Source organism: Stegostoma tigrinum, chromosome 14, assembly GCF_030684315.1.
Source record: "Stegostoma tigrinum isolate sSteTig4 chromosome 14, sSteTig4.hap1, whole genome shotgun sequence".
Taxonomy (NCBI): domain Eukaryota; kingdom Metazoa; phylum Chordata; class Chondrichthyes; order Orectolobiformes; family Stegostomatidae; genus Stegostoma; species Stegostoma tigrinum.
In genome coordinates, this window is record NC_081367.1 from 52,403,612 (window position 1) to 52,417,477 (window position 13,866).

General features: G+C 41.2%; 1 protein-coding gene across 1 annotated transcript in view; it reads left to right on the forward strand.

The window, feature by feature from the left end:
* The window catches only part of meltf (melanotransferrin), a 78,394-nt gene extending 73,766 nt beyond the window's left edge, over positions 1–4,628 (forward strand). Inside the window, exon 16 of the mRNA XM_048541860.2 lies at positions 2,716–4,628. Within this exon, the coding sequence (XP_048397817.1) occupies positions 2,716–2,774 (59 nt within the window). The 3' untranslated portion in view covers positions 2,775–4,628. The remainder of the gene's footprint in view (positions 1–2,715) is intronic.
* The last annotated feature ends 9,238 nt before the right edge of the window (positions 4,629–13,866 follow it).

Consider the following 13,866-nt stretch of genomic DNA (forward strand, 5'->3'; position numbering starts at 1 on the left):
TTAGCATTAAAAATGATATCAGCACACATCCCTGTCAACTCTGCAAAATCCTCCTTACCAACATACCAAGAAAGCTTGTACCAAAATTGGGAGAGCTGTCCCGCAGACAAGCCAAACAAGTCAGTCTAACATAAACATACTCACACAGAATCATATCTTATGGAACATGTTCCACACACCTCATCAACAATCCCTGGCTGTATTCTGTCCCACAAGAGGGACCAGCACAGTAGTACACAGTCAGGAAGAAATTGCCCTCAAAATCCTCAACATAGACTTGCATGCTAAGCAGCATAAACAGCAAGTGATTGACAAGGGAAAGCAAATGTGAAACCAACAAATCTGAGGTCTGGAGATTTGTAACCCATCGAAGGACTGGAGTGCTGTCAGTCCAATTGTGAAGTCCGGTGGACAGTTAAAGAACTGGAAGAGGGTCAATAAATATGCCAATCCCCAGCACACCAGTATGAAAAACCAAGCTGAAGTATTTACAACTATCTTCAGCCAGAAGTGTGAAAAGGGCGATCCATTTCAGCCTCTTCTAACATCAGCGATGTTAGTCTTCAACTAATTACAATTCTGTTCACTCCAAGTGATATCAAGAAATGGCTGAAGACACAGGATACAGCAGAGGCTATGGGACGTGACAACATTTCAGCAATAGTACTGAAGATGTGTGCTCCAGAACGAGATGCAGCCCATCTCAGAGATCGCTTTGTAGAGCACCTGTGCTCTGTTCGCAACAAACAACACCTTCCGGTCACTAACCACTTCAACTCCCCCTCCCACTCCCTGGACGACATGTCCATCCTGGGCCTCCTCCAGTGACTCAATTACGTCACCTGGAAATTGGAGGAGCATCACCTCATATTCCGCCTCAGGAGCCGACAGCCCAATGGTCTCAATGTGGACTTTACTAATTTCAACCTCTCCCCACCCCTGGCCTCATTCCATAACTAACCCTCCCTCTCATCCCCACCTCCTTGACCTGATACAACCTGTCCGTCTTGTCTCCCTCAATGATCAATCCCCACAACTGTCTACCTGCACTCACCTACGACTATCCCACCTACCCACCCCTGCCTTACCCTTTCTTACTCTATTTATTTCAGAGCCACACCCCCTACCCCGGCTGTGTTCCTCTAGCTCCACACTTTGTTATCTCTAACCCTTACTCAAGCTGTTGAGTACAGTTACAACACAAGTATCTACGTGACAATGTGGAAATTGCTGAGGCATGCCCAAAGCACTAAAAGCAGGATAGATCCTACTCAGCCAAACACTGCTGTATCAGTTTACCTCTGTTCACCAGCAAAGTGATAAAAAGCATCTTCAACAGTGAGATCAAACCCATGCAAAGGAAAAACCTGCTTACTGACGGTAAGTTTGGGTTCTGTCAGGGCAACTACGCTCATCACAACTTTGCCCAAATGAACAAAAGACCTGAACTTAAGAGGTGATCTGAGACTGATGGTCCTTGACATCAAGGCAGCATTTGATTGAGTGTCGCATCAAGTGTGTCAAAGCAAGTATCAATGGGAGCAGTGCTGGTTGCAGTAATATCTGGCACAAAGGAAGATAGTTGATGGACATCAATCACTTTAGCCCCAGGACATTAATTCTCAAGTTCCTCATGTTAGTATTCTAGGCCCAAACATCTTCAGCTACTTCACCAGTGATCCTCCCTCCATCACAAGGTCAAAAGTGGGGATGTTTGCTGATGGTTGGATAATGTTCAGCACAATTTGTGACTCCACAGAGACTGATGTTGACCATTTCCAAATGCAGCAAAACCTGGACAAAATCCAGGCTTGAGCTGATAAGTGGCAAGTAACATTTGTGCTACATAAGTGGCAGGCAATGACCATCTGTATCAAGAATAAATCTAACTGTGTGCTCTTAACATTCAATGGCATTACCATTGCTGATTCCCCTACTATCAATATTCTGAGAGTTACTGTTGACCAGAAAGTGAACTGGACCAGCCAAAAAATACAGTGGCTGAGAATTCTACAGCAAGTCATTCACCAGCCGTCTGCCCAAAGCCTGCAAGGCACATGTCAAGAGTCTGATGAGATATTCTCCACCTGTTTAGAGGAGTGTGGCTTTAACAACACTCGGAAGCTTGACACCATCCAGGACAAAACAGTCTGTTTAATTGGCATCCCATCCGCAACCTTCAACATTCCTTTCTTTTGACCAAAGAGACACCATACCAGGATTATGCACTGCCAACAAGATGCACCACGCCAAGCCCCCTCCAACTGCACCTTCCAAACACATGGCCTCCATCACCTGGAAGGCAAAATGAAGCATTGTAACATCACCAAATGCAAATTCCCCTCCAAGCAGCATACCATCCTGTCTTAAAACAATAACACCTGTCAGTCCGTCAAAATCCCAGAACTCCCTTCCTAACTGTGGGTATTCCTGACCCCAACGACTGAACAGTTCAAGGCAGCAGTTCACCACCACCTTCCCAAGGGCAATTACGGACGACAATAATTAGCCAGAGAAGCCCAAACCCCATGATCAAATATAAAAATACTGAGGGGATTAAATCTATTGGTATTTTCTGTTTCACAGCTGCTATCCTGCTTCTCCTTTTTTGATAAAATTATAAAGTGTGATATTAAAAATTTAAATTTTGTGTTTATAATTTTCTGACTGTTGTTCTGCTAGAGATTTTCCTCTAATCATATATCTATCTTCCAGCGATAACAAGATCATCGTTGTGTCTACTCATTTTAATGCTACATAGTTTTTTCTTATAATCATCGCCATGATTTGCCACAAGACCCATTTCAAATCGGAAACGTGCGGGCAACTCATCCTTGTTGAACCGAACTACTCGAGGAGAGGAATTGAAACAAAAAACAAAAACACACTGCATTGATAAAATGAAGCTACCAAGTTACAATACAGGCATGAAAAGCAATAAAGGTGGTTCATTTTCCTGAGCTCAGTAATATCGTAACAGTTCAGAGAGATCTCACAGAGTAACTGATTTAAAGAAGAGTAATTTGTAGATGTAAGCATGTTATACGTGGAAGTGGTAGAAAAATTATTGGGGGTTGATCATGACTGTTTAAATAGAACATCACTGTATGTAGTAATTTGTTAGTTACATTCATCAGCAGAGTTTCTGTAAAAGCAGATGCTACATCACTGTGTGCAAATGCCATTTATTTACTGGTATAAATAATGCTGTACAAATATTTAGTTGATACTGTTTACATTTCATGGAACAACTTATACAACAAAATGATTTTTGTAGAATGCTTTACAATGTAGGTATGGCCTGTATAGCATTTTCAGTGGAATCTCTTTGAAGCAGTTCTGATAAGGCAAATATGTCAGAACATAAAAAATTGTCTGTTACTTATCTTGTGCATATCATCTTTAAAGGCATTAACTAGATCAGTGAACAGAAATGTACTTGCTTCTTTCACAAATATATTACACCTTCTCGTTCAAATGGAACTGTTCTCCCTGGCAGTTCTGGTTGTTTCGTTAAGATTAACTTCTATTCATTGACATTTATTCTTCAAACACAAATTTCCTGCAAAACTGTTTTATCTACAGAAACTTTCATAGAAGCCCAGAAAACATGTCCATTACATTTAGAGAGGAGAAATTTGTAGCTGAGGTGGAGAGTAATAATGGAATGGAAATAGCCAGGACCTGGGTTATAGAGGAGATAGGCATGAGATCTGGCAATTCAGAAAATGAAGAAATATAAGTTTGGAAATGAATGAAGAAAGGAAAAAGAAACAGGATTAAATGAAAATCTAGCATAAATATAATGGGCTGGATGGGTTCCTTCGGTACTGTATATCATATGAGACATAATATAGAGCTGTCTTATTTAAAGCTGTAGTTTTCTGAAGAGATTGAAAAATCATCTTTGATGAGCAAGTTTTAGAAATCACTTGTGAAAAGTAATCAATTTCCTTATTTCCCCAGTGGAATTTTAATGAAATTTGGGTTAAAAAAAACAAAATCAGAATCCAGTCATTTACTTGGTTTCAACCTAGTCTTTTCTGCAATTAAATGGGTTCCAAGTAGGCAACTAGCTCATGGAATGCAGGGTTAGGAAATAAAAATGCATTAAGGATTTCTTTTCAGAGGTTAGATGAGGGTGTGTTGCTCTAGCATTGGAAATGCAATTCTGTTCGTTAATCTTATTGCATAATTAGCTTGATGCAGACATCGGATGCCAGGTATGTACCAAACTTGGATGCTTTGCTAACAGCCATGATATATCTATCTGTGATTGAGTTCACCTGATGTTCTTAATAAACCTAACAAGAAAATACTGGTCCTAACACTGGCAGTACCTTTTTATGCTTGTTATAATCTTGCAGGTATGTATTTCCCATCAATTTGCTCTTCAGGTCACCAAGGATCATTGATCATTTATTCGCGACATGATTGACACCGAGGCCAGCATATCTTATTGCCAGGCTAAAGCACAATAGCTTTCCAGAGAATGTTAGTTTATCAACAATAATTTAATAACCGTTTTGTTTAAAGCTAATATCCTGTGGTAAATTTTATTGTACCATCAGAGGGCCCAGTGATATCATTTTACTTATTACAAATAGGGCAACAATGTCAACCTGTAGAAGTACTTTTAATACATACTTTAAAAATATTCAAAGATATATCACTTTTCTTTTTGAACAATTATTGTTACTAATTTTTCTCATTTGCCATAAAAAGCATTACCTCGTGGATATACATGGTAGAGTCTTATTGGCCAAATGATTCCATGTGCCCTCTGATATGTTTCTGAGAGTATCATGTTAGATTTACAATTATAGCTCATCGTTAATGACTACCCCTGTAGGTGCACCTTAGTTCCTCAATAAACCAGATTCTACCCAGTAGTGAGACACAGGATTGAAAAGAAAACACTCCCAACTGTATTCTGGCTTACTGGAAAATATTACTCACCATCATATGACATTTTTGTCATCTTCAAAGTGAATATACTCTCCCATCAGACCAAGTCTGAAACTATAAACCAGCAGGCATCATGAGTCTTCGGACATGTAGATTCAGGAACAACATGTAACCATTGCAATTTTCCTTGAAATGTCAAAACAAAAAAAATCTCAACGTTATTTTGGTCACTATTTTTTAAATGCTTGACTTGTGGGTATAATTTAGTGTTCCCTCCTAGTTTTAGACTGACTTGCCAGGTTGCATAAAAAACAGATACAGATTACAATCTCTACTGAGACTGCTAACAATTGAAAACAAATTTGGACACACAGTGACCAATGAAGCTGTGCTATTAAATTTCACATTTAAAAAAAACTTGAGACACATAGCCTGAAATCAGACCTTTCAGCCCAACTTGACCATACCAACCTGATATCCTAAATTAATCTAGTCCCATTTGCCAGCATTTGGTCCATATTCCTCTAAACCTTTTCAATTCGTGTACCCATTCAGATGCCTTTCAAATGTTGTAATTGGACCATTTCCTCTGGCAGCTCATTTCATACATGCACCAGACCCTGCATGGAAAGGTTGCCCCTTAGGTCCCTTTTAAATATTTTGCCTCTCACCTTAAACCTATGCCCCATAGTTTTGGACTCCCCTACCCCAGGGAAAAGAAACAAACCCTGGCTGTTCACCCTATTCATGCCCCTCTGATTTTATGAACCTCTATAAGGTCACCCATCAGCCTCCGATGTTCCAGGGAAAATAGTCCCAGCCATTCAGCCTCTCCCTCTAGCTTAAACTCTCCAACCATGGCAACATCCTTGTAAATCATTTCTGAACCCTTTCAAGTTTTACAACATCCTTCCAAAGCAGGAAGACCAAAATTGAATGCAGTATTCCAAAAGTGGCATAACCAATGTCCTGTACAGCCGCAACATGACCTCCCAACTCCTATACTCAATGCATTAACCGATAAAGGCAAGCATCTCAAATACCTTCTTCACTATCCTGTCTACCTATGGTTCTACTTTCAAGGAACTGTGAACTTGCACCCCGAGGACTCTTTGTTTGGCAACACTCACCTGACCATTAAGTGTATAAGTTCTATCCATTTGCCCATCAGATCAAGGTCCTATTGTACTCTGAGGTAACCTTTGCTGTCTAATGCATTACCAATTTTGGTGTTATTTGCAAAATTAACCATACCTTCGATATTCACATCCAAATCAATCATATAAATGACAAAAAGCAGTGGACCAAGCACTGATCCTTGTGGCATTCCGCTGACCACAGACTTCTAGTCTGAAAAGCAACTCTCGACCACCATCCTCTATCTCCTACTTTTGAGCCAATTTTATATCTAAATAGTGAGTTTTGAGAAGATTTGTAGCTCAGGTTGAGGTTCTGGATGTGAGATTGCTCGCTGAGCAAACTAACCTTCCAGCTCAGCGTTATATCTAAATGTCGAGCTCTTCCTGGATTCCATGTGCCCTAAACTTGCTAACCAGCCTACCATGCAGAACTTTGTTGAACATCTTGCTGAAGTCCATATAGACAATGTCCACCGTTCTGCCTTTGTCAATACTCTTCATCACTTCTTCAAAAACTCAGTCATTAATGACAAATTATTTCCCCTGCACAAAGCCATAATCAGTCTTTGCTTTTCCAAAAATGAAATGTAACAAAAAAAATTAAATGAAGCAATCAATACCAATTTAAAACTATAGTTTATCAAGACCTGAATAAGAGGGTATTGGATTTATATTCTTGAATTCCACCCTGGAAGTCCCTTTAACTTCTAAAATCTTCAGAATTCACTCACCTCTCTTTATGGAATCAAATCAAGCATTTCACAGCTCTCAGGAATTCACTTTGATACCTCCAGTGGTCCAGCCCAGAACTTCACCTATGTTTAAATTTTCATGGGAATCCCTCCGATGGCTTTTGGCTAAGCAACCCTTCGAAGTTTCATTAATATTGAACTGTGGACTTCTCAGTTCATGCTTTAGCCTCAGTGGATTTGACTGTAATGATTTAAAAGCTAGGAGTGCTTGTTCATAAAGGCATCCATGTTCCCAGTAATAGCTTTGGATAGATTTCAGTTTGTGTCTCCCAATCTGTCCCTACAGCTCCTATAATAACTCATTTTGCATTTATTTAACAGCTGCTAGCTGATTTTGCTCTCTGCATCTAAACTCCAAGTAGTTTGAGAGCACACACACACACAAATAAAACAAAGGAACTTGTCTAATTTGAAGTCCAGGTTCACGGCAATGCAACACACTCTGAATGCTCCCACTCCCAAACATAAATGTAAATCTAATACATCTACCTTTAGACAAGGTACAGAGATGGTGCAGGAGGGAGGGATTCAGATACCTGGATAATTGGGGCTAATTCTGGGTTAGGTGAGATCTCTACAAATGGGATGGTCTACACCTGAACCAGAGGAATACCAATATCCTGGGAGGGATATTTGTTAATGCTCTTCGGGAGGGTTTGAACTAATTCAGCAGAGGCATGGCAACCTGATTTGTAGCTTCAATGTACAGGACGTTGAGAGTAGTGAGGTCATGAATAAGGTTTCAAGGTCGCAGGAGTGTACTGGCAGACAGGAAGGTGGTTTGAAGTGCGTCTACTTCAACGCCAGGAGCGTCCGGAATAAGGTGGGTGAACTTGCAGCATGGGTTAGTACCTGGGACTTCGATGTTGTGGCCATTTCAGAGACAAGGATAGAGCAGGGACAGGAATGGTTGTTGCAGGTTCCGGGATTTAGATGTTTCAGTAAGATCAGGGAAGGTGGTAAAAGAGGGGGAGGTGTGGCATTATTAGTCAAGGACAGTAGTACAGTGGCAGAACGGACGTTCGATGAGGACTATTCTACTGAGGTAGTATGGGCTAAGGTTAGAAACAAGAAAGGAGAGGTCACCTGTTGGGAGTTTTCCATAGGCCTCTGAGAAGTTCCAGAGATTTAGAGCAAAGGATTGCAAAGATGATTCTGGATAGGAGCATAAGTAACAGGGTAGTTGTTATGGGGGACTTTAACTTTCCAAATATTGACTGGAAATGCATAGTTCAAGTACTTTAGATGGGTCAGTTTTTGTCCAATGTGTGCAGGAGGGTTTCCTAACACAGTATGTAGATAAGCCAACTAGAGGAGAGGCCACATTGGATTTGGTACTGGGTAATGAACCAGGCTGGGTGTTAGATTTGGAAGTAGGTGAGCACTTTGGTGATAGTGACCACTATTTGTTTACGTATACTTTAGTCATGGAAAGGGATAGGTGTATACCACTGGACAAGAGTTATAGCTGGGGAAAGGCAATTAGGCAAGATTTAGGATGCATAGGATGGGGAAGAAAACTGCAGGGGCTGGGCACAACTAAAATGTGGAGCTTGTTCAAGGAACACTACTGTGTGTCCTTGATAAGTACGTACGTGTCAGGCAGGAAGAAAGTGGTCTAGCGAGGGAACCATAATATACTAAAGAAGTTGAATCTCTTGTTGAGAGGAAGGAGGTGGTTTATGTAACTATGAGGCGTGAAGGCTCAGTTAGGGTGCTAGACAGTTACAAGTTAGCCAGGAAGGATCTAAAGAGAGAGCTAAGAAGAGGCAGGAGGAGAAATGAGAAGTCTTTGGCAGGTGGGATCAAGGAAAATCCTAAAACTTTCTATAGGTATGTCAGGAATAAAAGAATAACTACAGTAAGATTAGGACCAGTCAAGGACAGTAGTGGGAAGTTGTGTGTGGAGTCTGAAGACATAGGAGAGATGCTAAATGAATATTTGTCATCAGTATTCACACAGGAAAAAGACAGCGTTGTCGAGGAGAATACTAAGATACAGGCTATTAGACTAGATGGGATTGAGGTTCATAAGGAGGAGGTGTTAGCGATTCTGGAAAGTGTTAAAATAGGTTAAGCCCTCTGGGCCGGATGGGATTTATCCTAGGATTCTCTGGGAAGCTAGGGAGGAGATTGCAGAGCCTTTGGTTTTGATCTTTATGTTGTAATTGTCTACAGGAATAGTGCCAGAACATTGGAGGATAGCAAATGTTGTCCCCTTGTTCAAGAAGGGGAGGAGGGACAACCCTGGTAATTATAGACCAGTGAGCTGCACCAGAGACCTTGGGTATTGACGCATCCAAGGCTGTTGGGATAGGTGCTATCATTTCACTGATTTTCTGTTTAAAAAGTGAGCGTAGAATCTATTGGGTTCATCAGATAGGGATATATTGTTGTCCACTATTCTGTTCATCGTCACTTTCTAGCCCATTATGCAGTGTAAGCTATGCCACAAACAGGTGTCAATATGGTTGGTCCGAGTCTCAAGCTGTTTGGTTTTGTTTTTTGGTGCCTCTGATGGCTTTGTGAAGGTTGTATCTGGAGTCGGGTGTAGGTCAGGTTCACCTGACTTGAAATGCCTCAGAGCTGGACTTCCATAGGGAGTGGTTCTCCTGGCTCATCCATGGTTTCTGTGATTTCTTAAACTTTTTGTGGACAGCATGTATCTGGAGTTTTTATATTGTATTGTTTGCTGTACTGGAACAGTTTGGCTTGGGACACAGCTAGCTCTGCACCTCAAGTCTACTCGGTACTATTGCCAGAACATTGTCTGAGCCTATAGCCTTTGCCGTATCTGGTCTTAATAATACATGATTTCTTTAATATGGGAACTTTATGATTGGTCAACTTAAATTCCTTATTGAAACAACTGTAGACCTAATTTTCCTATTAAAAATTCAGCAATAGGTCCCAGCTGTTCCAGATCTTATTATATGAACTGTGTTATACCCTTGGTAAGTATGGTGAACTGTCACTTTAAGAGTCTGATCACATGACATCATGATAATTTCAAAGACCATTTTGGCAGGAAACAGTTCAGTCTCACCTTGCTACGTGGAGAGTCAACATCTCTTTAATAAATTTCTAACTGTTAAACACTTTGGTCTCCTGGACTTTATTGAAACATAACACAAGAAGAAAACTGGTGAGAGAGATTAAAAACTGCTTTGACATCCATTGGGTCAATCCGTCGATTCCTCAAAAGACAAACAGGATTGTAAATCCTAACTGCAGATCTTGGGGGCATCTGAAAGAAACAAGTCAAAAACCACCATTGCTTCACTGAAGCAAGTAGTGAGAAAAAAAATCATTACCCCAGGGAAGAGGTGAACAGAGCAGAAGATGCTTGCCAATCGACCTTGAAGAAATACCATGAGTAACAACCGAAAACAAAAAATGCTGGCGATCAGAGGAGGTCAGGCAGCATCCATGGAGAGAAAGCAGGCCAACGTTGATTTTAGAGATAGTAAGAACTGCCAGTGCTGAAGTCTGAGATAACAAGGTGTAGAGCTGGATGAACACAGCAGGCTGGGCAGCATCAGAGGAGCAGAAAAGCTGACGTTTCGGGTCTGTACCCTTCTTCAGAAATGGGGGAGGGGAAGGGGGCTCTGATCTATTAGAGAAAGGGGGAGGCGATAATGGAAGGCGGATAAAGGAGCAGGCAAGTGGAGAGAAGACGGACAGGTCAAGGAGGTCAGATGAAGCCGGTAAAGGTGAGTGTAGGTAGGGAGTTCGGATGGGGGTTGGTCAGTTGAGGGAAGAGGGACAGGTCAAGGAGGCGGGGACGAGCTGGGCTGGTTTTGGGATGAAGTTGGGGAGGGGAAGATTTTGAAGCTTGTGAAGTCCATTGAGACCATTTGGCTGCAGGGTTCCCAAGTGAAATATGAGTTGCTGTTCCTGCAACCTTCGGGTGGCATCGATGTGGCACTGCAGGAGGCCCAGGATGGACATGTTGTCCAAGGAGTGGGAGGGGAGTTGAAGTGGTTCACGACTGGGAGGTGCAGTTACGGGGAGTACTTTTAACCTCCTGAGGAGTCTGGTACAGCCATTGAAGCCAGATTCCAAAACTTCTGAAGCAGTTTGAATCCTACAGAACCACGTTTTAATAAAAATCATTGACATTCACTGAAAGGTTTTGAATTGGTAACAACCAGCCTGATGGCGAATCTACCTGGCCAGTTCAAAGTAATTTTAAAGTAGCAAAACTTTTCAAATTCAGAGACGACTTAAACAATGTTGTCAGAGACAGATTGGTGTGTGGTTTAAGGTATAAAGCAATCCATAAGAAATCGCTGATGTAAAGGAACCTAAATTTAAGTAAAGGACTGGACCTAGCAGCCAAGGAAGCTCGACAGCTAAGGAGTATGGAGCTCACAAAATAGTGTCCGAGATATGGCTATCAGATGTAAAATTGCCATTGATGTGGAAAAACAGGTCAGACGAGAATAAATTTCTGATATAAAGGAACTAGTACACATTGAACGGGTGTGTTTGTGGAAGAAAGATGAACAATATACAGCAATAGTACAGAAATTGAAGAGTGGGAAGAAAACGTGCAGACTATAAAAAGGATATGAGCAAAGCCCAGACTCTCAGTAGAAGAGAAGCTGCTATTAAACATACTGGTTATTGCTGGCAACACCAATCAATACTGAGGCACTCACTTACTGAATGACAAGCTGCAAAGAATGGAGGTGGAAACCAAAGATACCTGAAAGCGTGCAGAAGCAGCTGAGTTACTTTGTGCTCAACCCTCACAAATTGTTCAAAAAACATACACAGACACTGAAAAGGCAAGGGGGGAGATTTATGGGGTCTTGACAAAGATATATGTATCCTCTTTCAGCACAGGAAAGGTTCCAGAAGACTGCATAGTTGCCAATATTGTTCCTTTAAGGAGGGCACAGGAATAATCCAGAAAATTATAAGTGAGTGAGCCTTACACAAGTGGTAAGGAAATTATTGAAGATGATTCTTCAAGACAGGATTTACTCACTTTTGGAAAAGGATGGACTTATTAGGAACAGTTAGCATAGCTTTATGTCAGACAGAGCTTGTCTCAAACTTGGGAGTTCTTTGAGGAAGAGACAAAGATGGTAGAGGAGGGTAGGACAGTGGATGTTGTCTAAATGGACTTTACTGCAGCATTTGACAAGGTCTCTAAGATTAAGATTAAGTCACTTTGGAACCATGCTAAGTCAGATACAAAATTGACTTGCTTTTGAAGGCAAAAAGGTTGTTAAGGAGGGGTATTTTCCTGACTGGAGGTCTGTGACCAGTGGGGTTCCACAAGGATCAGTGCTGGAACCTCTCGTTTGTAACATACATAAATGATTTAGATGAAAATGTACCCGATCTAATTAGTAGGTTTGCAGATGACATGAAATTGGAGGAGTTGTGGATAGTGAGGAAGGTTATCAAAAGATACAACAGGATACAGGTTAGTTGGGTAGAGAAATAGCACTTGGGAGGTTAATCCGGACAAGTGTGACGTGATGTATTCTGGCAGATCAAATGTACAAGGAAAGTACACTGTAAATGGCAGGACCCCAAGGAGCACTATATTGCAGAGGGATCTTGGGATGCACGTCCATAGTACCCTGAAAGTGGCAATACAAGTGAATAAATACATAAAGAAAGCGTACGGCATACTTGCCTTCATCAGCCAGGGCACTGAATGCGAAAGTTGGCAAGTCATGTTGCAGCTGTATAAAAGTTTAGTTACGCCACATCTTGAGTATTGTGTGCAGTTCTGGTTTTCTCACTATAGGATAGATGTGGAAGCTTCGGAAAGGTTGCAGAAGAGGTTTACCATGGTGTTACCATAACACGGTGTGAAGCTGGATGAACACAGCAGGCCAAGCAGCAGAGAAGCAGGAAAGCTTGACATTTCGGGTCAGGACCCTTCTTCAGATGTTTGCCTGGATTGGAGTGATATAAGGAGAGGTTGGACAAACTGAGATTGTTTTTGCTAGGCATTGTGGGCTGAAGGGTGACCTGATAGAAGTAAATAACATTATGAGAAACACAGATAGCGGGGAATCCTTTTCCCCAGGGTGGAAATGTCAAACACTGGAGGTTGAAGGTGAGAGGAAGAATATTTATGGGAGATGTGTGAGGAAATTTTTTTTTTTCTTTTACACAGGTGGTAGGTGCCTAGAACACACAGACGGTAGAAACACATGGGTTTTGGAGGCTTTTAAACACGTGAATGGTCAATGAATAGAGGGATATGGACTGTGTGCAGTCAGATGGGATTGGATTAGAATGGCTTTACAGTTAGCACATTGAACAAAGAAGAAAATCTTAGGCCAATTTAGGAAATGTATTATAGAAAATTTCTCTCTAAATCAGCTGCTCCTACTTCCCAGTAATCGATATGGAGATTCCATCCATGCCTAATTTATTTATTTAAGGCAGATTAATTCAATTTAGCTATTTTATGCCACATAGATACACCCAACAAAGCCCTGGCATTGAGAAATGAATTATCAAATGCAATTTGCCTTCAGGGGCATTACAGCCAAACAATCTTGCTCTCATCCAAGCGTTAACACTCAGGCTTGGAACAAATGCTGTTGTCTGACTCTTTAATCGGCAGCTAAACACAGAGCATTATCCTTTTCCGGAATTCCCAGCACTTTGCTCAGGACTGAAGCTAGAACTTTCTTGGCTTGCGCTAACCAAGTAATAAGTTTACTCCTGTGACTTCCTGAATCCTTTCTCTGTCAATTTTATGCTCTCTTTCGCCTTCATTTACTTTCTATCATATCATGGATTTGTCCATGGGGAAAAACAGGAATCATGATTTTTCCTAGCACTGCAAGGTTCCCAGAACAGTATTTCCACTTGAACCATAGGACTTTAATTTTCCTACCTCTGGGATAACACCTTACTGTGAAGGTCTGCAAGAGGACCTTTGCACAAGAAACCATGTCTTATTCTTTGACCTACCACTTGGAACAGCACCATGTTTTACCTATTGTATCACAGTTCTATGCTTTCTATTTACATAATCAATAGTTTTAAATTGAAACAGTTTATGAAAGAAAAACATGACAAAGGAA